This window comes from Carassius auratus, chromosome 34 (assembly GCF_003368295.1).
Source record: "Carassius auratus strain Wakin chromosome 34, ASM336829v1, whole genome shotgun sequence".
NCBI lineage: Eukaryota > Metazoa > Chordata > Actinopteri > Cypriniformes > Cyprinidae > Carassius > Carassius auratus.
Window position 1 is genome coordinate 24707117 of NC_039276.1, and position 26271 is coordinate 24733387.

The window sequence follows — 26271 nt, forward strand, 5'->3', positions numbered from 1 at the left end:
AATCATGCTAGTTTGGAAACAATAATACAAAGAATCACATCAATGATGATTTCAAGCAAGAAACTGTATTAGTAGAACCTGAAACTGCTGCAGCTGCCAAACAATGTGGACGGATAACTTTAACATCATTTTAACCAAAGGTTTGCAAATTCCCCACAGTTTTGCATTTTCAAACACAAAACACGCCATAATTTTAATTTACAGTTCAGAATTAGATATAATTTTTAATGAGCTATTAAATAATTTCAAGTATAGATGAAGATATATAACTTTTTTTGAATCACAGTGGTTGGTCCGTGTCCTGAGTTAAACTATGTTCAATTACAGTAAATCAAGATTTCTGTAAATCATTCATGACTTAATTATCATTCATTTCTCCTATTCTAGGTACCAATCTTTCATAGTCTTATTTCCAAAGACAACTGTGAAATCCATAATATATGTTTATTGTAAAATCCAGTGAACTCCCAGATCATGTGAGATGAAATATGTCCAAAATATGGCAGAACACCTTCCCCTCCTCTGATACTGTGTGGCAGGAAGTGAGAGGTCAGGGTCGGGCGGCAGCATTGGCTTTGCGGTGGGCTTGGACACAGCGAGGCGTACAGAAAGAGTAGTCCAGATATTCAAAAGGAATCTTCCCCAGTAATGACTCCCCAAATTGAAAGCATTGCCTTTAAAAATATTTTTATGGTAATGATTACAAAACGTATTTTTGGATGAACTATTCCTTTAAACATCACTTAAATAAAGGACCGATATATATTACATCATAATAAAAGGTAATACCTAATGGTGTTGAGTGTTACTCCAGTTGTGGCCATATGTTCAGCCAATCTCCTCTCCGCAGCCAGAGCTCGCTGTGTGACATCAGAAATATGACATAATCAGCCAATCACAAGAGCTCTTCCAGGTTAGAACTACAGTAAGAGGAAGAAATTAAGTAGTCACCTTCTCCCTATTACTAAGAGTTATGAACCTCCTCTGTTCCTCCTCTTCTTGGTGTTTCTTGAGTTTCTCTTCTTTTTGATCTCTCTCTCTCTGTTTCCGTGCTGCTTTCTGGGCTTTTTTCTTCTCTGCCTTTTTTGACTCAATTTCCTCAGTCAGTGGTCCAGGCACATTAAAGCAAAAAGTATACAGCTGTAAGTGACAGATATATTACTTTGGGTTGCAAAGACAAAAAAACTATTTAAACCGAAAACAAAAGTATTTTGATAAAATGTTATGATATAAAATGGTAACACGATGAAATAAATTAATAAAAAAAAAAAAACCCGTTTATTTTTAAACCTTTGTATTTGGTGCAGGTCAGAAACCAATAGCCAAAAACAAAACAAAAAAAAAATATGTAATGACATATTAAACCTTTATCTTCATCTCTTTTAGTAAATATATTTTATAAATGTTTTTAATGTGCATTAAACAAAATGATTTTTTAAAAAGTAAAATAAATAAAAAATTGACTTTCACTGTTTATTTTTGTTGTTGTTTTGCCATGCATATGAAGGTTTTGTTACTATTTGTTGTGCTGCTAGTTTTGTTTACCTGTGTTTCAGTGTAGTCATACTTATGAGGGTGTTCAGCCATGTATTTTCTGAATGTGTTGCGGGTATCTTCTTCTGGAGCAGCTCCATATGGAGTCTGTCCTTTCTTATCCCTGAAAAACACATTGGCCACTATTTAGAATTGAACAATCCATCTGGCCACATGAAAGCTTATCCATGCGGTACGTTTTTATTGCTGCTAATTGATTATTGCAATGATTATGTATGTGCTTACTTGTTAGCTGGATCACTCCCTTCATCCATTAAAAGTCTGATGACTGAACTCTGTCCAGCTGCTGATGCCACATGCAGTAAAGTAAAGCCTGCTGAGTCTATGGGCTTGTTGAGGAGACATGAGACCCTCGAGGTAGGATTCTCTTTGGCGTTTCTCTCTCCTTTGCCCTTTTCCTCTCCCTGGTCCTCTGGTAGAAGCAGGAGGGTGTGTAATGATTGTATGTCGCCTGTTTTACAGGCGGTGTAGAAAGTGTCCATCAAACTATATTCCCAAGACTTATCCAATTCTTCTAAAATTAGAGAATTTTTTTTTTTAAATAACTGTTTTCTATTTGAATATATTTTAAAATGTAATGTATTCCTGTAATGTAAAGTCAAATTTTCAGCCATCTTTTCTACAGTTTTCAGTGTCACATGATACTTCATAATTAGTTTTGCATGTAAATAAATGCTGATTTGCTGCTCAGAAACGTTTTATAAATGGTCAACTGTGAGTTGACTCTTGGCTCCAATATTAGTGTTTTACCTTCTTCTGGCTGATGTTTTGTGCCTTTGGGTTTCCTCCTGCTCTTTGACTTTTTCTGCATCTCTTTAGAGTCATCTTCACATTTCAGTTTACCTTCTTCCAGTTTTTCATAATTTGACTTTTCTTCAGTTATTTCACGATTGCTTGAGTCTGACACAAGAAAAAAACAGGAAATATTTTACAAAAGCATGTTCCTTTTGTTCAGCTAAGGGTCTTTACCTTCTCTCTTCTCTTTCCATTTCCTTCTTTTCCTCTTATTAGGCAGGACCTCATATTCCAGAGTTCCTAGTGTCATCTCCACAATCTCTATCGTCCCTGGGTATTCCTCCCCTGAACTTTCTTCTTTAACCTCTTCTCCCTCTGCAGGCACTGACCACAAAAAAGCCTTTTAAGAACTACGTTTTGAGAAACAGCATTTAAGACACAGTCAGGGTTCAGACCACTGATTCATGTACAGTAATGTCGGGATTTTTCATGGCATTCTAAACATTTGGAGGTGAAGCCATCTTACTATTCCCTCCCGGCAGAGAGCATCATTTGACAGACATGAAATCACCCAATCTGATGCCTATCAGTCATGCAAGATTGTTTTTTTAGGATACATGTTTGTAAATTAATTGTCACTTCATATGTTATCGGCTATAGTTATGTGGCTTTTCCTGCAGGATACACGATATTGAAATAGTTTAGGCTGGTGTGTCAGCGGTGGCTTCACTTTTATGTCATCATGAGCAATCCAGTTCTCTTTTATTGATCAGTGCTTCAGACGCACCATTGGTGCTTGAGACTGGATGACAAACAGGTTTAGGAGGTTTCTTCTTCCACACTCTCTTCGAAGGACTGAAAATACTAGAGATTTCAGTGTCCTTTTCTGGAATGTAAAAGACATTCATATTAAAGGAAAGAAATTAAAAGATATATATATATATATATATTACATGGTAGCAAATCTAAACTTAGGATAAACATGTACTGTTGAGAGAAGATCAAAGACTCTCTGGGACTCTCACGGACTCTCTGATCTTTTTTGTCCAGTGGTGCTCCACAACCTCCAAAAAATGGTCTTATTGTAACTTGGTGCGCGCAGGAAGATGGCACTTGCCTCCTTCAAATACTCAACCCAGCTTTCTAGAAGGTTGTGAATATCCTGGTTAAAAAAGGACGTGTACATCAAAAACAACTCCAAACTCACGAATTTAGAAAAGTCAGTGTCATAAGTTTTCAGAATTCAGAATTGAGTTGGAGGAACATACTTTGAGCAGCGCTGTCTCATTGTAGCGTCTGAGGGCCGCCCCTGCTGATTTCGGCCTGTGGCTGTGGTTCTGAGAGTCCCTCGGTCCCTGTGCGGTCCCTTGCTTCGCTCTCACTGTGTATTGATGGAATGTCTTATGCTGCAGAATCTCTTTTCTATGTGTTAGACAAATCAATTGGGGAATAGCATTTAGATAATATTTGCAGTTATAGACAAACGTCTGAACTTTTTACTGACCCCTTAAAAACTGCTCCAGCAAAGTGTCCACCGCCAGTCATCAGAACAACCCAAATAGTGTTGTTTGATATTTTCCGTAAAGAGGAAACCAAGTCGTGCTCATTGTCCTGAGTATGACAACAGAATTAGATGAGAAGGAAACAATAGAGTGCTACTTAAAACTTCTGGTTCTATTGTCCTAAAGTCAATGGGTCTTTTGATTAGGGTTTTGGTTAAATGCCTTAAATTAAGTCTGCACAAGCTCAAGATATTTTCACGTTTTATTCTACGACATTCAATTGTGATTCATTTTTACATTTTTTAAAGCTTTTATGTGTCTTGAAAAGGGGGGTTGCTAACAAGTGGCTAAATGGGACTAATAGGGCATTAAATATCACCAAAATCACACCAAACAGGACAACTCATGTACTAACTAGTCTGCTTTTACAGCCTTGTTTAACCCCACACTCTCTATTCTCACTCAAACAAACTGAAAGAGTTACCATGGTGTAGTTCATTTACAGCCTAACTTACTGTACAATTTTAGCTTTTTACCTCTAATGATTATTTATTAGGCTTCAAATAAAAATAAAATTAAAAAGTGTGTTCATTAGTGAAGATTATCTTGATGAACAAAGCACATCGTAAAACTCTGTTAGTCACAAAGCTTATTTTCTGGAATAGTCCAAATGACAAGAGGAAAATCATATTGTTTATTTTAGTTTTTTTTTTTTGTCAAGGGTACAATCGATACAATGACAGGTACTGTCCCTGCATGTTTTGAAAGATTACTTTGGTAGAAAGTTGTTGTGTGGACTGATCTGTGTCCAGAGCACTGTCTGTCTCTTCAGGCCCCACTTCATCATCCTCACTGTCTGAGTCTGAACCCGAAATGCTTGAAATATCGCCTGTTAACAGAAAGGCAGACAGGAAGATTATGCAAAAATTACACTTATGCAAAGCGGATAACATAAAACAGTTTCTCAGTGAGGATGCATGACTGTGCCAGTCTTCTTCTCAAACTCCTCCACGGTGACCACTGATCTTCCTTCCAGCCGCTGTCTCAGGTCGAAGCGGTGTAAGTCAAGTCTGCAGTGCTCCATCTACTAAAAGACGGGGGCTGGATTAACATAACACATTAAATGTATTTCTATCCTTCTATACAAAGCTATGACATGACTTCAGAAGACTAGCAGAGCAGCAGTTTGGACTACTTTTATGGTACTTTATGTTGCTTTTTAGTCACCCTGCAGGAAAAGAGCAGCATCAACATAACCAAAAAAAAAAAAAAGGTTTTGTGATGATTGTGAAGATGATTCTCAACTATGTTATGAAAGATATAACAAAATGATTTGATATATGACTGCAACTGTACATAAAATGACTATAAATGGGTTTTAACATTCTATACAATATATCTATACATTGCATCTGATTGGCATATTAATGTGTTCTAGCGGCAACCCATAATGAAAAAAGAAGTGTAATAATGGAAGTAATAACTTGGCAACATTTTCATAAGAATATCTCATAATTCATAGGAATATTGATCAATAATTTATTTCCCTATTGACTTCATGTGTCTTAAAATAACCCACAGATGGGAAGGTGCTATACCATAGCTGGGTTACAGGTTGGGTTATTTTTAACCCAACATTTTTTAGTGTGCAGAGAGCTTTCTGTCCCTCCATTGAAAATGTATGTAGTTTACTGTCCATGTTCAGAAAGGTAGAAAAAACGACAAATTTATTCAGCATTTTCTTCTCTTCCGGTCTGTTGTGAGAGCATTCACTACGCTGCTGGTGTATGACGCTGCTGACCTGTTTTCTGGCGCAGCCAATAACAAAGATAACACGTCAGCAGCATTGTATGTCAAAAGTAACAGCAGTTGAACTCACAACAGACCCGGAAGAGAAGACAATGCTGAATAAAGTCGTAATTTTTGTTATTTTTGGATCAAAATATATTTCCGATGCTTCAACAAATGACCCTGACCCTCTAATGACAACGGACTCTCTGATGTCACAAGGACTACTTTGAAGATGTTTTTCTTACCTTTCTGGACATGGACAGTGTACCGTACACACAGCTTTAATGGAGGGACAGAATGCTCTCGGACTAAATCTAAAATATCTTAAACTGTGATCCGAAGATGAACGGAGGTCTCAGGGGTTTGGCACGACATGAGGGTGAATCATATGAAATAATTTACATTTTTGGGTGAACTAACCCTTTCATGTAAAACAATCAGTGTCTGTAGCACCTGCAGTGTGCTCTGTACAGAATATTAATGTAAGACCATTAAAATGTAGGTTATGTCTTAAGTGAAAGTAAACAGTTGAGAAAAATATCGGATGTGTATTATATTGGACGCTTCATCGTCTCTTAAAGTGACTGCGCCTAATTTAGCTACTAGCTGCTGTAATGTTAATCTAAGAAAATAAAGTTTTAAGTTTTAATAGTAGGTGCAGGACACTATAATTAATTTAGATAAGAGAGTTTAGCAAAATAAAGTGAGCTGTGACATATTATACCCAAAAAACTTCATACATTGGACTACTAGAGAAATTGATAGAAAAAAAATGGGATAAAAAATTATTCAGACACTTTGACCTCACCATGTTTTGCTTACGTGTTTTTTTTTTTTTTTCCTGAACTGGTAATGCAAACTTTTCACACCACAGACTGAACAAAATTAAGCATTGCTTGGTAATTGTTCAACAAAGTATTGATAGTTGTGCAAATATTGTCATACTGACAGTTGTCTGAAGTTTTGGTTGATTGTAATCCATTACATATCTTTCTATCAAAGTTATCTGACATTGTCAAGATGAATTTGTTCTGACAGTTCAACTCTGAGTTCTTGTCATATTTTATTACCATTTTATAAACTAGAGCAAATAAACTGTGATAATGTAATAAAAGTTTAAGGTGTCTGAATACATTTTGGTTTAACTGTTAATTTAATTTTTACAGTGAAGGCTATGCAGTGCTATTTTATATTTGATTATTTGTTTTCTGTACCTGGACACCTAAAAACATGAAACAACTTAAACATTGTGCAATTAGCACAAATAAATAAATAGAATGAACATATAAATTAAACAATTTCAAACACGTCCCACAAACCCCAGCTTCGGCCATGGTTGTTTTTACTGGATGAAAATAAGAAAATAACAGATAATAAAATTGGTGTCTTATCTCCATTCTTCCACCAGAGGTCACTCGATGACCAACAAATACATTAGGCTGTTTACGAAATTAGTGTTTACAAAACTGACAAAAATATGTTTTCTATGTGCTTGTGTACAAATAATTGTTTATCTTCTATTTGGTTTACTCAGAAAAGTACATCCATCTTCTTGTTTCAGTTTCCTGTATAATCTCTCTCCTATATGTTGCTGGCTCATTAATATTCAACATACGATTATACTGGGCAGAAATGCAAATTTAAAAAGTACTAGTATCTGTTAAGTTCAGGATATCTCTGGTCTAAAAAGTTACTAGTAGCCTAAATAAAAAATAAGTAGGCTACTAGTTCTATTTATTCTTAACAAGAAGAGGTTAATTAAATGCTAGTCATTATTGGATTTTGGAATAAGTAGGCTACTATCTAACGATTAAGTGGTATCTAATTAATAAGTACTAGTAACTTTACAAAAGACACTACCTAATGAATAAACGAGTAGCTAAAGAATAAGCACTAGTACCTAATAAATAAGTACTACTAGTACTTAAAGGAAAATATACTAGTATCTAAAATTAATTAGTACTAAAAAAATACTATCACGGTTTACAGATTAAATGTTACAACGGCTTTCCATCTCCATCTCCTCTGTGCTACAAAAATATTAACAGAAGCTGCTTCATGTCTGCAAAAGAAAGGCTGTGTACAACCCTGATGCATGCAGCGAAATAATTATATACTTTGTTTTGTACAGTATTAAACTTTGGTTTTATTATTACATGAGGTAAATGATGCCACCCTATGATCTTCAAACTACGTTTACATTCTAAATATAAATAACTCATGCTGAATCTTCATTTCAGACCGATGTTTGTTTACTTGCTCCACCTCGTCTTTAGTAAGCTGTAGTTCAGTTTAGGCATCCCTGAGTTGTTTAAAAAAAAAAATCCTGACAGCGGGAAAAAACAAACAAAACAAAAACAAAACCCATACCTCGAGTTAAACTCACATTTGACTTGCTAATGTGGCCGCGAGTCTCGCCTGTAAGTTACTTCTTAATATCGCCCTGGAAGGAGATGTTTGAAGAGTTTTACTGTCTATAAGTTTCGTGGGGTCTCTATTAAAGCCAAGCAAACCTTTATCTTGCATCCAAACCGACTTTACTGTTTGATGAACAAAAGACACTTCTATTCTATATCGAATAAACTGAATTAATGAAATGGACCGTACCGTGTACAATCCCAATGAATGACGCTCAAAGCGGCTGTGGATTATACACAAAACTGACTCCACCGTTTACTTTTATATTACATTTATATTTTTATGGAAAACATACAAACATGAAAAATATTGAAAGTTTTACAGTGAAAAGTCTTAATGAACACACATTTATAGAAAGTTGAGAAGCTTCACATCGAAAATGCTACGCAAGAGCCCGGATAGCTCAGTCGGTAGAGCATCAGACTTTTAATCTGAGGGTCCAGGGTTCAAGTCCCTGTTCGGGCGATGAAGTTTTATGTCCTAAATAAAACACAGATATCATATAATGAAAATAGTGGATAAGTATGTGTAAGTGCATGTGTTAATTATAAATTTGGTAGGCCACCGAAAGTAAACATTATGTAGCAGGAAGCTGGTAGAGATCCCTTAAAAGGCAGGTAGCATGAACATAGACAGCAAATCTCAGTGCACTCATGGAGTTCACACTAGTTATCATACTGCTTGACTTCTTAGCAGGACCATGTTTGTCCCTGCCTGGTCAGGTAACTGCATATCAGTCAGTGTATATTTTGTTTTTATCAAAATATAGTCAAAACCACATATTTTGGTCAATTTTTCTTGCAGATTTCCTCTCACCCAGTTGTTGGAGAAAGAAGACAAAGGAGAAACCACTCTGGTAAAGTGTGTTGTATTAATTGTCATTATTCATTGAAAATGAATTATATTTGAACAGTTTTATACCTTTCCCCAGATTATATTGAAGAAAACACTTCAACTGCAATGGACAAGATCATACACGCTAATGACCGTCAAGGTAAAGCTTTTGCACAATCTGTAAAGATGCAAATGTTCTAGCTTCTGTTTTATTGTAATATCCAAACGCTCTTATGAATAAAGGTTCTAAAAATGAGTTTTCACATTGATACCATAGAATAACCATTTTAGTTTGCCTAAAGAACCATTCAGTGAACAGTTCTTAGTGTGGAGAACAGTTTGATACTGGAAAGAACATTTTTCCACTATAAAGAACATTTTGTGCAATGGAAAGTTTCCATAGATTTTGAAATGTTTTCAACCTCAGATGCCAATCAAGAACCATTGTTCTCTTACTGTAGGTGTCATTTCCGTGGACGGCACCAACCTCAGAGAAGGAGATATAGCCGTATCCGGTAGGAGTCAGAAGAAATGTTTCGCCAGGAGCTGCCTGTGGACCAAATTTGTGGATGGAAAAGTTTACATTGCATACTCACTCTCTCATGCATACAGTAAGCAGGAAAAGCAAACACATTTTTTTTTTTTATAAACAGTGCCGCAGTAATCACCAGCTAATTCTTGCAATTTGGTTTCAATTGTTCTTCTACATAGGTGAGGAAGATGTGAAGAACATTAAGAAAGGCATGAAGCTCATTGAAGAGGACACCTGTGTGCGCTTTGTGCCCAGAACTTACCAGAGGGATTACCTGGATATTCAGCCAAAAACTGGGTATTGGCATTAGATTCAGTGGTTTCATTACTTCAGCAGTCTTGAGTTTACCTTAATTTTTTTTTTTTTTTTTTGATGACTGATACTTTAGATGCTGGTCATATCTGGGAGCACGTGGTGGTAGACAGACCATTTCTCTTCAGACGCCCGAATGCACCGGGTCAGGGGTCACCGTCCATGAGCTAATGCACGCCCTGGGCTTTGTCCATGAGCAATCCCGAGCTGACCGGGACAAGTATGTCACCATCATGTGGTCCAATATATGGAAAGGTAAAGTAACATTCTTATATTCCCATGTTCTTTTACTGAGAAGTCTCTTTATCATTCAGTTATTCTCCTGTTCATTCAATTTAGACCGGCTGAGGAATTTTGAAAAGTTTAAAACAAACAACCTGGACACCCCCTACGACTACGGCTCTATCATGCACTTTGGAAAGTATGTCGACGTACATTTGAAATGATAAGTCAGGCATATAATAAACTGCAGTTCTATAATCATATTCTTTGTAATTTCAGGTATGCCTTCTCTGAGGACGGAGAACCTACTATTGTACCAAAAAGGAACTGGAATGTGAAGTTTGGACAGCGATTTGGACCCAGCGACTTGGATATAATGAAGATTAATAATATGTATAAATGTAATGTGTAATAAAATCCATTTACAGTAACGGATGATCCATCACATTGCTAAAAGTCTGACATTATTAATGCATTAATGCTTTTACTTCTTTTAACACTTTAGCATCATAATTTGTTTAAAGGGGAATGGCTGATTGTGAAGACTGCTGATATAAAAATTGCTAATATAATCGATATTAAGAATATTCTGTTGTAACCTGCTGTTTCAGATTTCCACATCTGATGCCTTATATAAACACATTACATCAATAAACCTTGTTCATAAACATATCTTTCTCTGAAATTTCATTTAAGCTTTCATTTCATTGCACATGAGTCAGCTGCAATCAGATCAGTTGAATAATATAATATTACGTAAATGTTCAGAATCAGCTGATCTCAGAGCTAATGAATAAGCACTGAGGTGTCAACCCTATGAAATACGCAAGCTGAATTACAAACAGCCTGTTATTTGTTTGTTTCGTATCATTTATAAAAAAAAATATATGTTTAAGTAAGGGCGAGGTGTTATTTATTTGCATCACGTGTTGAACAGAGCACAAAAAAACTACTGAGATTTGGTTCACAGATTAAAATGAGTTTGAACACTACATGCACATTTTGCATGGTCAGGGTGAATAACGCAAGAATCAGCACGACTTCAGATTGCCATTATTGCGATCGGTCTTAAAATTGCTGAACTGTCTTTCCAATGAATGCTTTCCAAACCTTTCATTAGGAAAATACATGAATATCAAATAATGACATAGGATGTCGCGCTAACCCTCCATTTGCAAACTGGAGCACAGATGGGTGGTTCTCGGAGTATATATATTCTTGTTCCAACTTTAGTTCACATGCAATACCATCCAGACACCTGGACGCACGCAGAAGTGACTACCAAGATGCTCTGTGTGGGTATTTTTGTGGGACTGGTGTTAGAGTCCTGGTCTTTACCTGTGCAGGTAAGAGCAGCTAAATCCCACTGCAGTTATGATGATATTATTCATATCTTATGCATACCCAATTTAAGTATTTATTTTGCATTAGAACTCCTCATTGGTTCATCAGACAAGGCTGAGGTCAAAGAGAGACTATCCAGGTAAACTGGTATTTCATGGTGAGCAGTGTAGGTTGTTACAATGAATTGATGTACAGTAAATGTACCATTTTTAATCTCTTTAACAGAGCATTATGTGAAACCAGAGGACATGAATGCCATGGACAGGATCCTCGGAGTCAATCAACGTATGTGTGGTATAGACACAGATATATTTTTACAGGGAGTTACTCCTTTAGCATGAAACGTGTGGTTATCTTACTCCGCCAGTGTCCAGAGATTTTCCTTTAAGAGAGGGTGACATCCTGAGTTCCGGATCCCACGGTGCACATGTCACATGTTTAGCAGATCCTTGCCGCTGGCCCAGATCTGTTGACGGTTTTGTGTATGTACCGTACATCATCTCCCCACTATATGGTGAGTAAAGTCTCTGTATGGAAGTGCATGACAGATAATATAAAGGGAAGTTAAATCAAGGTCTTTATTATTAAAAAGCACATTTATATAATTTGTCTTAACAGAGGATATGGATAGAATCACCATAGAAACAGGAATGTTGGACATTTCCTCTGCAACGTGTGTGAAGTTTGTGCCTCGCACACATGAAGCAAACTTCCTTAATATCGAGTCTAGAACTGGGTGAGTGCGTTGCATTCATATACAGCCATGTTCTATTAATGTTCTTTTTAAGATTTCACATTTTACAGGACCATATGAAAAGTCTGAATATTATTAACTCATTGTACCTGTTATTTGTGACTGCTGAAAATTCAGTTTTACATCACAGGAATAAATGACACTTTAAAATATATTTAAATAGAAAACAGCTATTTTAAATAATAAAAATAATATTTCACAATATTACAGTTTTTTTTTTTCTGTATAGTCTATCAAATAAATGATTTGTGAGAATTAGAGCTTAAAAACAAAATCATACTGTCCCTAAACTTTGAACAGTATGCATATCTATTTATATATTTACTTACTATTATTATTGTTGTCCACCGTCGACCCCATAGCTGCTGGTCATATCTGGGAATGATAGGAGGCAGTCAGGCCTTGTCTTTGCAGTCTCCGGGCTGTATGTGGTCAGGAGTGGCAGCACACGAGCTAATGCATGCTCTGGGATTTGAACACGAACAGTCTCGCTCTGATCGTGACTACCACATCTCCATCCTGTGGGAAAACATCCTTGAGGGTATGTTTATGAAACCAGCACTTATTTTGAGCCAATGCATTCCGTATGACAGTAATGCACGGTTCTTTTCCTAGATCAAAGGGACAACTTTAGGAAGTATGAGACGAGCAACCTCAATACTGCATATGACTATAGTTCTGTCATGCACTATGGGAGGTGAGTATTGGAAATCTACTGTACAGTATGCATAGCCCTACTTCTGCTAAAGTATTAGTTGTCAATCTAAAATGCTTTAAAAATTGTGTCTATAACTGTTTAAATAGTCTCTTAAACCCAAGAATTTTGTTTCTTATAAATGAAGCAATGAAAAACAATAGCAATTCATTTTAGGTTAAATTAATACCAATGCACATACAGGTATGCCTTCTCAGAGGATGGTGAACCCACCATCATCCCTAAACCAGACCCCTACATTCCCATGGGACAGCGAGATGGACCGAGTATTACGGATATTCACAAAATAAACATCATGTATAACTGTGGTAGGTATTAATTTCATTAAGGTTTACTTAACTACGCTTCCTATCTGTTGTTCATTTTAATCTTTCTTTTGTGTGTCCACTAGGTGGCCGTGTTTGAAACAACAAACTTATGAAATGGACCCAACATAATTCACTTGACAACAGACTACTGACATGTGTTTACCTTTTCTTCTCGTTTTATGATTCATTTGGCAGTGCCAGATATTTAGACAATTTATATTACAGTACATTACAGATCATGTTAAATAAAGCAAACTATGTTGTAACCATAAACTAAAATATATGCACAAGACAGTTTTTTCTTACACCTTGAATACATATGTGTGTATGCATTAATCATCATAATTAAAAAACAAAATGTTATTAAGTATATTTTTATTGTAACAATTTTTAGGTTTTTGTGGGGTCCAAATGACATTTTCAACCTTAACTAATCTTTCCATATACTCTGAAAAAAAAATAGGGTTTAATTTTTACTCATTAGTATATTTTAAAAAAATAATAACTAAAAAATACCAAGTAACACACTGAACTGAATGAAAAAATGTCAAATAGTAAGACTAAAATGGTATTTTCTTGTAAAATGTACTCCAATAATCTTTAATTTAGAACTTTATTTTTATTTTTATTTTTTTCAATTCAAAAATGAAATACATGTTCAGCATTACAGAAGTAGAAGTACATTCTGGTCATTGTATGTATGAATTGCATTTTTTATGTATTTTTGAATAAATTAATAGATCCATTCAAAATAAGTGTCATGTTATTATTATTTTACTCATCTTGAAGATGAAAATAATAAAACAGATTACAAACCTGTTCCTGTTGTGCTTTTATCTCAAGTCATAGATGTGTGTCATCATGTAAGATGAGAATACAGAATTCAAAGCATCTCATGCAAACATATCTGTAAATACTTCGGGCCAGTGGTCAGATGTAATTCACACAAGATCCATCAAGTCTCTCTCGGCTAAACCCATCCGACTGGACAACCTTCCCCTCCGCCATCTCTTTCTGCGAATTCTTGCAGTCACATTTTGCTTTTCACTGTCCAGGGTGAGTAAACTTCACAGGAAGTTGAATGAAAGGTAGAGAGACAGATATGTGAGGAAAATATAACAGAACCATGAAGGAAGCGTTCAGTCAGATGAACTGTAGCACAAGAAATATATTGCAGTGGACAGAATATAACATTGACACAATTTTAAAATCTATTGTCTTCAGAAGGACAAAGCAGAGAGTCTAAAATTTCATTCACTTCTGTTTTCAAAGTCTAGTAGTCTAGTAGTCTAGTCATTTATTTGTAAAATATTTGTAAAAATATTTCAGTCTAATCCGTGTTTTCAAAAGTTAGTTACTAACATTACTTTATATTTGCACTTGAACACTTAATGAAGCAGATAAAAGCTCTCTGTACACACTGACTGGGATGTAACAGTCTTCATTACATACGTTATATAATAACATGCTTCAGATATCTGAATGGGTCAGTGCAGTCACACTGAAATACTTCCATACGATTAACACAAAACCTAGACGCTCCAAACATTCCAAAAAATAAATAAAAAATACAGAAAATGATTGTCTTGTCAATCTCCTGTCAAAATATAATGCTTATGCTAAATTTTATTTCAGCCTCTACCCTCTAACCACCATCATTTTCACAGTCAAATACATTTTTTCAAGTGTAGTGCCTTGCAATCAGTGTTTCATGTGACATTTAAACATTTCTTCTAAATAAATGTTTTTGTTTTTCACAGCTCAGGGCTGACTATGGAATCCGAACTGTTGATTGGCTGGCTGGAGGAGAGGGCGGAGCTGAGGGCGGAGTTATCACGTCTGCAGGACGAGTTGGCAGAGAGCAGAGCGGAGAGGAGTCTGGTCCATCAATAACAGAGTGAACACTTGCCAAACTGACGATCTGTCTGTCCCCATGCTGTGGAGCTGTCTCAGACGCTGGACCCCTCTCTGTCTTTAACAGTGCATCTGGATGATGAGCAGAGGGAATGGTGGAGGAAGTCCAGAGAGGACAGAGAGAGAGAGAGAGAGAAGCCAGACAGGCCCTGATAATCTTTACACTTCAGAACAAGGTCTGAGCTCACAGCAACTTCATCGCAACTTTAATAACGCTTCATTAAACTCCTTTAATAGTGATGGTGAAGGTCCCTGTAGGAATTTGAGGGGAATTCACACTTGCAGTGATCTGTAGTGAAAGTGTAACTGGAAGTTATTTATCTTCAGTAAGTGTTAGTCATTGCATGACATTAACAACAGCAACTTTGTCCAGTGAAGCAACAAAGTCGAGAAAAGTTGACTCTCAACCTTTTTGACTCCAGTGTGTTGGCCGGCCGTCGAGAAGACTGTGAAAGTAAATTAGTTTTTACTTTTTACTTCCGAAAGACGAGGCTGCGAAGACTCAGTGGTTAAATTTCATTTAGCAGTACAACCGCAAACTCTTTTTTGTGTTCCCGTTGTTTTACCGATGACTGCTTCTCTAATCTCAGGAGTTCAACGTGGGATTCACAAAACCCTTGCTCTTGAAAGATGGCTCAGGGCCAGGTTTATTTGGACCAGCTGGCTCCACTGAATCAAAAACTGTAAGCATGATAAATAATAGATGTTTACATTTTCAATCGAGCGTTCAATACACAGCTGTGGCAATGGGTGTATTGTTTCCGACTTGTGCTGTACGTGGTAGACCAATCACAACAAACAGGGCCATCTGACCAATCAGAGCAGAGTAGGCTCACGGAAAAGAGGGGTTTAGAAAGATATATCTATATAAATATAATGTAAATATTATACATACATATATAAACAAATATAAAGTCTGACAATTAACAAAAACAATGAAGTTAAATGTACATACAGTACATACAGTGTAGTGTTGTTTTAAGATTGTGTTACGCATATGTGTTGTACATCTCTATCATGTATGAATATAGTACAGTAGATTTTTCAAGAGAGAGTGAAAGAAAGAGTATGTGCGTTTCACAGAGGATGCTGCGGGATGAACGCAGCCACACAGTGTAAATAAAGATTATTACGTCTTCAGAGCTTGAATTCCTGTGACTGAGAGGTGTTTGTTCACCGGAGCAGATGTTTGGGGCTCTCGGGGGTCAGCGCTCTTCTGTAGAGTCTGCTCAGCCTTTCGACAGAGGCTAATGAAGCCCTGCAGGACGACCTACGAAAGCTAACAGCCGATTGGTCCAAAGCGGTGGAGGGGGTGGTGCAGAAGGAAATCGATTGGCAAAAAGATAAAAAGGGGAGGAATAACTATTATTATACCATAGGAATTATTACTGTACTATATTTGTGACATTCTTGTATATTTGTCAGTTCAGATCTAGAGACAGATTCCCAGACATCGCAGTCAACACACATACTGATAAAATATTGAATGCACTGTAAATAAATTTTGATTGGATGAAGCAATAGTGATACGTGTAAATCTATAAAAAGTTGCTTCTTTTTAATAGGAACTTTATTTATATCTATGTTATCGCTGCCTTCTCCAACTTTTTTTATATCATGTAAAAAAAAAGGTTTTATGTTGCAACAACAAAATCAATTTCTAAGTGTTGCCATAGAAACAGTTCATTTCTGTGTCTGAAGATGTAAATGCAGAAGTATCTTTGTGTTGTCACCTAGTTCGTAATTACAGTAATTTCAATGTGCAGCTGTAAATGTATTTGTCAGTCCTGAAATTTGCAGTGCGTGCGTGGCACGTTTCAGGTTGCTTAGCAATGGCTCAGTTTTTCTGAGGATTTTATCAGTGCATTAAACAAGTTGAATGTGTGTCCTCCAAAAGTGGATGAGAGCGAAAAGGCAACCTCAAAGATTGCGTTCAGTCATTTTTCACATTACATATTAGGGCACAAATGTTTTAAAATGCATTTTATTTGACTCACAATGTTGTTATGCAGTAACGATTGCATCACTCGGTTGTCTGTGACCTCATTCACACCTCTGCAGCTGTAAACATTACCATTGGCACAATTATTTCTCTTGCTCAGACTGAATTGCAGAGAAAGGCTCTGTAAATATAGCTGGGAGATGTTGCTGCACTTGTTGTTTTTGTATTTTCCTGTATTTCCACTGGCAGACACAGATGGATGAGTGTTTGTGTACACTGACTGAACTACTTGTTTCTGAGAAACTGTACACTTCAGATAAGCCGCAATGCAACATGAGCATCTTCCGGTTTCATTGATGCAATATAAGCAATAGTTATTATTTTACATTCATTTTTATTAATTTGTCACTCTCAGACACCAGGGTCACTCTCTGAAGACTAATTTTTGAATTGTTTTTTGAAAGGAGATCAAAATACAAAAAAAAAAAAAAAAACAGTAATATGTGAATATTATTACAATTTAAAATAACTTTTATATTTTAAAACTAAAAAAGCAGTTTTCAGCACCATTGCTCCAGTCTTCATCATCACATGATCCTTCAGAAATCATTGTATTTATTATTATTTTCACAGTTAAAAAATTTATTATCTTTTTATATTTAATGCTTAATATTATTAATATAAACTTCTTAATGTTTTTGTAGAATTCTTTGATAAATAGAAAGTTCAGAAGATCAGTGTTTGTCAAAAGAGATGTGTCCTTGTTGAAGAAAAGCTGTATTTTTCTCTAAAAAAGAAGCTTTAAATGGTAATGAATGCATCCTCTTTACACCATCATTCCAAAAATATTTAGATATTAAGTTACACTATCTTATATTGTATCTTTTATTGTCATTGTCATAATAACAACAAAATATCCAGGCAGGTATTAGAAGTTACGTGTTAATTACGTACAGTGTTTCAGTATATTGATGTTTTACTTTTGCTTTTTTTTCAGGATCACAGAGCTGAATATCACAATAAAAGCTCTTGAATCTGATAGAAATAGAGAGAAACTTTGAGTCTGTCAGACATGCTGTCACATCACTGGGGACAGGAAATAATTTGTCCTTATTTTAGTGAAGCATGAATTAATTCATGTATTCACTGCCTTTTTGTCCAGGGTTCTCAGCTCTCAGCAGTCAGGCTCTCTGTCTTCAGATGACTGTCCTCTGTCCTCACTATCATCGCTCAATCTGAGACTGTCCTGCAACTGAGAAAACAGGAAGTACAGGTTGGTCATTGTGAAATCACAATTAACCCTGTTTAATAATTGTTTTTTTTTTTTTTGTCTTCTTGTGGACAATTCATTAGTGAATGTTTTTCCAAACAAGGAAAAAAAATATCTAAATAAAAGAACCTGTTCTTCAAAATTACTTAAAACCTTTATCCTTAAAATGCTGATAAACTGATAAGTTCATTTTTAAATTGAAACGAGAATGAAGTTTTATTTTTACTTTTAATTTACAGTACTGTTCGAATGTTTCAGGTCAGTAAGATATTTTTTGAAAGTAATTACGACTTTTATTCAGCAAAGTCACATTGAATTCTATTTCAAGTAGATTATATACGTCTGAACATTCTTTTCAGCATTGATGATACTAATAAGAAATATTTCTTGAGCAGCATATTAGAATGATTTCGGAAGGATCATGTGGCACTGAAGACTATGGTAGTGATGCTGTTTATTTTTAAATTGTAATATTTAGCAATATTATTGTTTTTGTCGTAGTTTTATCAAATAATAGCTACAAAATATATGTAAATAAAAAAAGTAATTGAAAATATATATTATATATTAAAAAAAACATCTTACTGACCCCAGACTTTTGAACGCTAATGTATTTTTCACAACATAACATAGAATTTATTAGTGGTGATTACAATTAATTATTGGCTAATTGCTATAGGCTAATTGGTCAAACTGAAATTGTTGTAAACTGACATGGTTGAATATAGAAGAATAATCTATGGAGGTGTTGAATGTGGCAGTGAAAAGGAGATGGTAACTAGTTTTGGCAGTCAGATAGAGGAGGCTGAGAGACTCGCAGAGGAGCTGAGACACGAGAATGAATACTTGAGACGACAGAAAGAGAAGGAGAAAGAGGAGAGAATTCAGCTGGAGAGACAGAGAGAGACAGAAACGGTATGCTTATCCGTCGATCACCACTTTACATTATGCAGAATTCATTTAGGATTTGCATGTCATTAGAGCCCTGTTCAGTCATGCTCATCATGCTACATTCTGCTGGTAAATAAATAAAATAGATTAAGTTTATTTGTAAATCAGCATGAAGGCAGAGATGCTAGAGACTGCTCAGCTGTGTGGGAGAGAGACTCGTGCCTGTCTGGAGATGCACAGCCTGCAGAGAGAGAGAAGCTGGACGGAGCACGAGCTGAGCAAGAGGTGGCGACACTAAAGATAAACTGATAGAGTGAAGAGACTGCCACAAAACATTCTCACAATTCCAGCAAGACCTCATCACTACCGTTCAAAAGTTTGTTTGTTTTAAAGGTCTCTTATGCTCACCAAGGCTGAATTTATTTTTTAATAAAAATACAGTAGAAACCGTAATAATGTAAAGTGTATTACTACAATGTTCATACAGAGTTGCTCTAACTTTTCTTTTTATCAGTGTTGAAAACTACGGAGCCCCGCACATGACATGCAGGAAAAAATAGTAGGCTAAATCATTTGCACAATTTACTAATTCGTTCCCTCTATGTTTTACAACGTGCACATGATTACTCTTGGGTTCCATCGATTTGCCAAATCGTTCGCCTGTCGGCAAATTTTTTTTTATTTTTTTTTTGCATATCCAGGTTTCATCCAGGTGAGTATTTGAAAGTCTGGACAGCAAAACATAAATAAATGTACATGGCCAGAGAGAGTATATGTAAATAATAATGTCAATTCACCCAAAACTCCCACACACTGGCCCTCAGACATCAGGCAGTTCTGCCTGTTTAAATAGATCCATGGAGTTTTGTCCGAGTTGTGTTGTTTCCCATCCATTTTTTTTGTCATCCATTCAAACCTCTCCATCATTCCTTTACATCAGGGGTCTCCAGACTTTCAGCTAAACTCTGCAGGACACCAGCCCTCCAGGACCGAGTTTGGAGACCCCTGCTTTATGTAGCCTCTTATGTTGACTTCCAGGCATGGGAGTCATTAGTGGCCCTGTCATCCAGTCAAACCGAACTCAAGAGGGAGCTGGCAGAAGATTGAGATGCCTGGAGAAAATGGCTACTTTAAATGAAGCTCTGGCTTAGGACAAGAGAGAACTCTGTGTTCGTGCTCTGCAGGTTTGGCATGCAGGTTTTAGCCCATCTTTAGCATAGATCTCTTACACTTCCTAGGGATGTGACCAAATCCCTGCATGCTGCCAGTGGCCTCTTGCTTGTAATTACTTGATCCAGCGCCAGATTGTGTTGCTAGTAGGCCAGGATTGGAATGGAGGGATGAGAGGTGTGAGTTCTGTTTTCCTGACCCCTCAGCTGGGGACGGAGGTGGCAGAAGTCCAGGCCCCGATCCAGACATGTGGTGCAGAGATGCCAGGTCTGAGCGGGAAAGTGAAGACCTCGTCACTAGAGGCCAACGAATTAAGGTGCGGCGACATTGTGAAACAGACATATTTAGAAATTCATAACAGACAAGTCAGCTGATGAAAAGGCTATAGATGTGATGTAAATCAAAGTCTGTGGAGTATATTCACGTGGAAGCATTTGCTTCATATTTATAATGGTGGAAATGCAAAATAAAAAAGAATGTATATAATATATTATAACACTACTAAACTAAGAATATCTTGATTTAAATATTGTTTATATTGCCTACCCCTTACTTTTACCTGCTTGTTATTCACAAGGCAGAGTAAAATATGTTTGTGTAGGCAGTTTACAATCTGTAGATGAAGTGTGTCTGTGACTCTAAATAACAGCTAATCATCTCCATAATGAGCTTGAATGAGTTTGGTAGGAATACTAATGAATGAATACATGGGGCTTTAGATGATACTATAAATGTCTGAGTTTATCTCAACAGCTTGTTATATTTGGCTGTCGTATGTTGACCCTATGCTTTCTCAACCAGTGATTCTTTACTGCAGCTGTGTTCATGATCGCACTGTGTTCCGGGGAACAGAGAGAGACTGCTCTGAAAACTCTGCAGCATCTCAGAGACAGAGACAGAGAGATAGAGAGAGAGACAGAGAGCTGGAGACAGAGAGAGGGAGAGAGAGAAAGAGAGCTGGAGACAGAGAGAGGGAGAGAGAGAGAAAGAGAGCTGGAGACAGAGAGAGGGAGAGAGAGAGAGAGCTGGAGACAGAGAGAGGGAGGTGACTGCTCTCGCAGAAGTGAAGAAGAAGAATGAACAAAGGATTGCAGAGGTGAGAAACAAAAAAGTAAACAGTGTGTTCTAACTAGGTGCATGGTGACAAGTTTCCAAGTATTTCTCTCTATACATGTGTGTGTATATTATTTAAAATAAATAATTATTGCTAGGTTGTTACATTTAAAACCAACATAAACTGTTTTATGTTAAGTATGTATACTAGATCAGAATCTAATCAAATTAAATAGATCAAACTTATTAAATGGGTATTTCAAACAGATATTAATATTGATATACATTTTAAAAGGGTTTTGTTTAAACCATTTTTTGCACCAATCTCCTATCAGTTTCTAACATGCTGCTGTCTCTTGTGGTAGCATGCCTCCAGAAGCAGATTGAACCAGTTCAGGAACAGGCCTCAGGTTTGGTGCAGTGCAGTCAGCTACAAACACAGGTGGAAACACTCACACAGACCAAAGATGTCTTGTTAGGACAAACTGTTTTATTAGAAATAACTTTGGTTTAATGTGTTGGTGTATTTGTGTGTGTAATTAAAATGTTACATTTTTCTCTCTTAATTGTGTAGGAGAGATTCAGTGTCTACAGACAGACTTGGAGAGAGAGACGGCACAAACAGAAAGGGAAAGAAAAGAAGCAACGGAGGAAAGAAGGAAGAGTGAAAGAGAGATAGAAAACAAAGTCGGAATACAAGAGGATTCAGAGAGATGTTGAACAAGAATCACAGGAAAACATGTACATGTTTTACATACAGTACACTTACACATACAAAAACAGTACAAGCTGAAGAGAGCAAAACCGAGAGAGAAAGATGGCAAAAAGAGAGAGAAGCTCTGAATACACCCAGAGCGATGGAGAAGTGGAGATACTGAGGAGCAAGATTGTTGGTTTGTTAAAAGAAAAAGAGGAGCTTTCAGACACAAAATAGATAAATGAAACACAGAACTTGAGAAACTACATACGAAATAACCAGCAGAGCAGAAAACAGCCAAACTAAGAGATTGAGAGATGGGAGGAGAGAGAAAATGAGGTTCAGGGAGAGAAAGAAAAGTTAAATCAGAAGTTTATAGAAAGTGTGGAAAGAGAAAGTCAGAACCTCAAGGTCACAGAAAGAGAGAAAAGGCAAAGATGTCTGATCTACTGAAAAAAGGAGGAGGATGAATACGAAAGAGAGGAGAGGATATTGAAGAGTTAAAATCGAACAATTGAGAGTCTGGAAATAAAGTTACAAGACACCTTGGAGAGCAGATTAGAAGCCCTGGAGAAACACAACACTCCAGTGAAAGAGAACTGGAGGAAACAAGGGAAAATGAAACCAAACAAAAGAAAAGAAGAGAAGAGAGGGAGAAAGAAATGAGGTGGAGAAGACGGATAGAACAGAAAGATGGAGACTTGATAGAGCTCAAAAGCAGAAATGAAGAACTGATGAGCGATAAAGAACATATCTCATTTTTTTTGGAAGAAAGATAAAGAAGTATTTAACTGCGACTGAAAGAGGTGAAAAACAAGGTGGAGTGGTGGAAGAGATGAGCTGACAACATAGAAAATGTGAAGGAGAGCGTGAACTGGGTTGCTGAAAGAGAGAGAACAGAACTAAGAGAGCTTCTTAGAGAAAGAGAGGAAGAGGTGCAAAAGAGAGAAGAGGACACCGGTGATCTCAAAGGATAGATTTCAGAGGTCATCAAAGAGAAGCTAGAGACCGATGCTGAGCAGAAGAACAAGCAACTTAAACTTCTGAAGTAGCAAAACTCAAAGATGAAAGAGAAGGAGATGGAGAAGCAGAGAGGTGCACCGGAAGCAACTGGAGCTTTAAGAACAGCAGAAACAACTGAAAAGAGAATTGGAAGATCTCAATACCAAAATGGAGGCAGTCATTCAAGAAAAAGAGGACACAGTAGAAACAGTGGAAAAGAGAGATGTCGAGACCAAATGGACCAAATGGAAGACGATTTAAATAATCTTAGAGAATCTGAAAAAAAAAAAAACCTAAGGAACAAAGAGGGATAGTGGCCACTGTACTCTATCAGACTTCGTAGAGATAAATGCTGTCTCAGGGCAAATTGTTAGAGACAGACACACTTAGAAAGGACCTTACAAAAAAGAAACCAGAAACAGAGAGTTTGAGGACCAAGGCTCAGACCCTGCAGACTGAGACAGACAGACTGCACTCCACAATAAGAAATGAGAACATAAAAACTAGACCACTAGAGAATGAGGACTGGGGAAGGCTAACGAACAAATGTCTGCTGTCCTTTCAGAAAAGGAGGAGAGGGACAGCCTCCGAGAGAAGAAGGGTTGAAGTATGTGCTCTTAAAGAGCTTTGTTTTGAGCTATGGGATATTTATACGTAGTACTCTTATAATGCTAAAAAGCAAGGACAATCTGTTTTTCATGACATGTCCCCTTTGAACACACATTCAGTGAATTTGAATTGTTTTGGGCAATATTAGTAGGAGAAAGAGCTTGAACCAAAGGCCCAGTCTGTAAATGAATTGGAGACAGACTCTGCTGTACTGGGGCGTCTGTCAGCGATGCAGCTGGCCGTGGCACAGCTGGATGTAAGAGAACCTTCTGCAGAAGAAATACACTCATCTGGAGAAGATTGAGAGACTAAGAACTGAGCGACAGCATCTGAGAGAGATGCTGACACAGGGACCTAAACGGCTCACAAAGGGACCATATATTATGATGTCAGTATGATTCATAGCCATGATCACTGTATATATTTGGCCATCACCAGATTGAGCTGGAGAGGGGGAAGATAAGGTGTCAGCGGTCAGCTCTCAGACAGAAGCTGGAGTTCTGGTTCTGATACGATGGAGGAAATACATTTGTGTTTTGTTCTGGGTGTCTATCTGTGATTGCCACTATTTAAAATATCATGTGGAATATATTATTTTTATTATTACAATATAAATGTGTTAGTTTTAACAACCAGTGTTAGTTTAGAATTACTTATATAATTTTATAGTATTTATTTATATTTTGATTAGCTATATATATATATATATATATAATATTTTTTTCAATTTAATTTAATTTTAATGTTTTACTCATGCTATTCTAGTTTTTAATAGGTCTATGCAGCTTTAATTGACTTATATTTCTTATTTGTTATCTAATAGTTATCTAATACTTGTTTTATTTTATATTAGCTTTTTACCCAAAAATTTTTTCATAGTTTGTCAAAAATAAAAACACTGTTAGTAAAATGCTAATAACAAAATATTAAAGTCTGTTGTGTTTTATGTTTTTTTTTTTTTTGGGTAATTGCTAGTGAAAAAGCAAAAATAGTTAAACATTGTGCTGTATAGGCCATCAGATGGTACCGAAAAAGGAAGAGCTTAAATGTCTCAGAGTCCGAGCCTATGAGGTGGAGGAACAGGTTCATTCTTAACACTTAATACAACCCTTCATTTGTATTTTGGCATATAAAATAACCCTCAAAACTTCAACTCAATTTTCTAGGTTCATCATCTTCGTCTCATGTTGGCCGTGGACCATCAGCAGAGGGCAGAGTTCATAGATCGCTCTCTGAAGAACAGCCAGAGTCTGATGTCTCTGAGACAGGTTCTGACTGAGTCTCTAGCTGCGGTGTCCCAGTGGCCCGTCCCCTCAGCGCTGGAGTCAGAGACACAGAGGCTGGACAGGAGCATCAGAGAGGAAGAGCTCCGATTGTCTCTCAGTGTCGGCATCTCTCTTGAAAGCCAGAGTCTTACAATTAATTACAAAGCACTTGATTTTAATGACGGGTTATGTAATTTAAAGGCTCTCATGCTACTGTGAGTGCTTGTTGCTTTACTTCATATGAACTCTTACAGTGTGTCACCAGGGGGCGCTGTTTGAATGGAAAATTTGTGTGGCCCCAAGTCACCCGCACAGCCAAACCTACCGTACATGCTTGTAGTCTTATCTTAATCAACTTTGACATTACCAACCGTAATCAAAATACACGCAGTGCTTCCTCAGTCTTCACAATACCAAATAAAAACATGACAATAAAGCATTGCTTGTAAAATGTACTGAGACGTCAGGACTTAACATAGTATTGTTGCATACGTAGGTGAACTGAATAAAAACATTTCTAGGCATATTTAATTACAAAATAAACAAATATATAATGTGACATATATATATATATATATATATATATATATATATATATATATATATATATATATATATATATATATATATATATATATATATATATTTGTTTTTAATTTGTAGTCATAAGCATTTATGTAAAAAAAAAATATATATATTAGGAAAGAAAAACAGTAATTGAACTCCTGGCTTTCTGATACCTACACACATACATAATCATTATTGCATTGTAATCATTACATAATTTAGAACAATTATACATGTATATAGTTAATTATGGGTTACTTCTGCAAAAAATATCAAACAATAGCGGTTCTCAAGACACTCCATTTACAACACAAATATTTGAAATGCCCCCCTATTGGCACAGATATTTCCTCTGGTATTTCTACTTTAACAATGACAACGTTGCTTGTTTGCAAGCTTTTATGTTAAGAAAAACTGGAAGCGTTGATATACTGATTGAATTATTAACCACGATTCATTTAGTTATTCCTGAAGATCCAATATTCTCATTCTGCATGCTCTTGAAAATAATAATAGTAATAATAATAATAATAATAAATAAGTCATTAAAAGGCCATTAAGAAGAAAAAAGAAAAAAATAATTTCAGTTTATTCTTATTTAACATCTTATTTTTACAAAGTAAAAAAAAAGGACTTTAATAGCACAATAATAGGTATGTTTACACCAAGGTATTTATAATAATATTTTGCTTAGTTGTTTACCTGGTGTGAACCATTTATGTCAGTGTAAAACCAAACTAACTGAGTTGTAGTAATCATAAGTGTAGAAAGTGTGGTGTTTTGGCGGAAAGTAACCAAGGGACATTTGTATGGGTGAGAGGGGAGAAAGAAAGCGAGACAACTTATAAATTGGTTTTTGGAGAGAGAGAG

At 36.3% G+C, this 26271-nt stretch overlaps 2 protein-coding genes, 1 non-coding gene and 1 pseudogene across 3 annotated transcripts; 3 read left to right on the forward strand and 1 right to left on the reverse strand.

Annotated features, from left to right (window-relative positions):
- Positions 1 to 465: 465 nt before the first annotated feature.
- LOC113052857 (ankyrin repeat and zinc finger domain-containing protein 1-like) lies at positions 466 to 4875 on the reverse strand (annotated as a pseudogene).
- A 3517-nt stretch (positions 4876 to 8392) lies between these two features.
- On the forward strand, positions 8393 to 8465 carry trnak-uuu (transfer RNA lysine (anticodon UUU)). The gene has a single exon. It is a non-coding gene; the product is annotated as a tRNA-Lys (tRNA).
- Positions 8466 to 8653: 188 nt separating this feature from the next.
- Positions 8654 to 10357, forward strand: LOC113053785 (high choriolytic enzyme 1-like). Its single transcript, XM_026219048.1, has 8 exons — positions 8654 to 8722; positions 8805 to 8856; positions 8932 to 8994; positions 9296 to 9445; positions 9546 to 9663; positions 9755 to 9933; positions 10018 to 10099; positions 10180 to 10357. Exons 1-8 carry the CDS (start codon positions 8654 to 8656, stop codon positions 10310 to 10312), a joined length of 846 nt encoding a protein of 281 aa, XP_026074833.1. The 3' UTR covers positions 10313 to 10357.
- A 781-nt stretch (positions 10358 to 11138) lies between these two features.
- On the forward strand, positions 11139 to 13222 carry LOC113052858 (high choriolytic enzyme 1-like). The gene is made up of 9 exons (XM_026217298.1): positions 11139 to 11246; positions 11332 to 11401; positions 11488 to 11538; positions 11612 to 11758; positions 11863 to 11980; positions 12361 to 12539; positions 12614 to 12695; positions 12897 to 13021; positions 13105 to 13222. Exons 1-9 carry the CDS (start codon positions 11139 to 11141, stop codon positions 13116 to 13118), a joined length of 894 nt encoding a protein of 297 aa, XP_026073083.1. The 3' UTR covers positions 13119 to 13222.
- Positions 13223 to 26271: the final 13049 nt, after the last annotated feature.

What these genes read in the sequence shown, in the direction of transcription:
- LOC113053785 (XM_026219048.1), top strand. Translation starts at nt 8,654, where the DNA reads ATGGAGTTCACACTAGTTATCATACTGCTTGACTTCTTAGCAGGACCA. An exon ending in ACACGCTAATGACCGTCAAG is followed by an intron (nt 8,995 to 9,295) that starts GTAAAGCTTTTG and finishes CTCTTACTGTAG; the next exon opens with GTGTCATTTCCGTGGACGGC. An exon ending in TCTATCATGCACTTTGGAAA is followed by an intron (nt 10,100 to 10,179) that starts GTATGTCGACGT and finishes TTGTAATTTCAG; the next exon opens with GTATGCCTTCTCTGAGGACG.
- LOC113052858 (XM_026217298.1), top strand. Translation starts at nt 11,139, where the DNA reads ATGCAATACCATCCAGACACCTGGACGCACGCAGAAGTGACTACCAAG. An exon ending in AGGTAAACTGGTATTTCATG is followed by an intron (nt 11,402 to 11,487) that starts GTGAGCAGTGTA and finishes ATGTGAAACCAG; the next exon opens with AGGACATGAATGCCATGGAC. An exon ending in GTGGGAAAACATCCTTGAGG is followed by an intron (nt 12,540 to 12,613) that starts GTATGTTTATGA and finishes TTCTTTTCCTAG; the next exon opens with ATCAAAGGGACAACTTTAGG.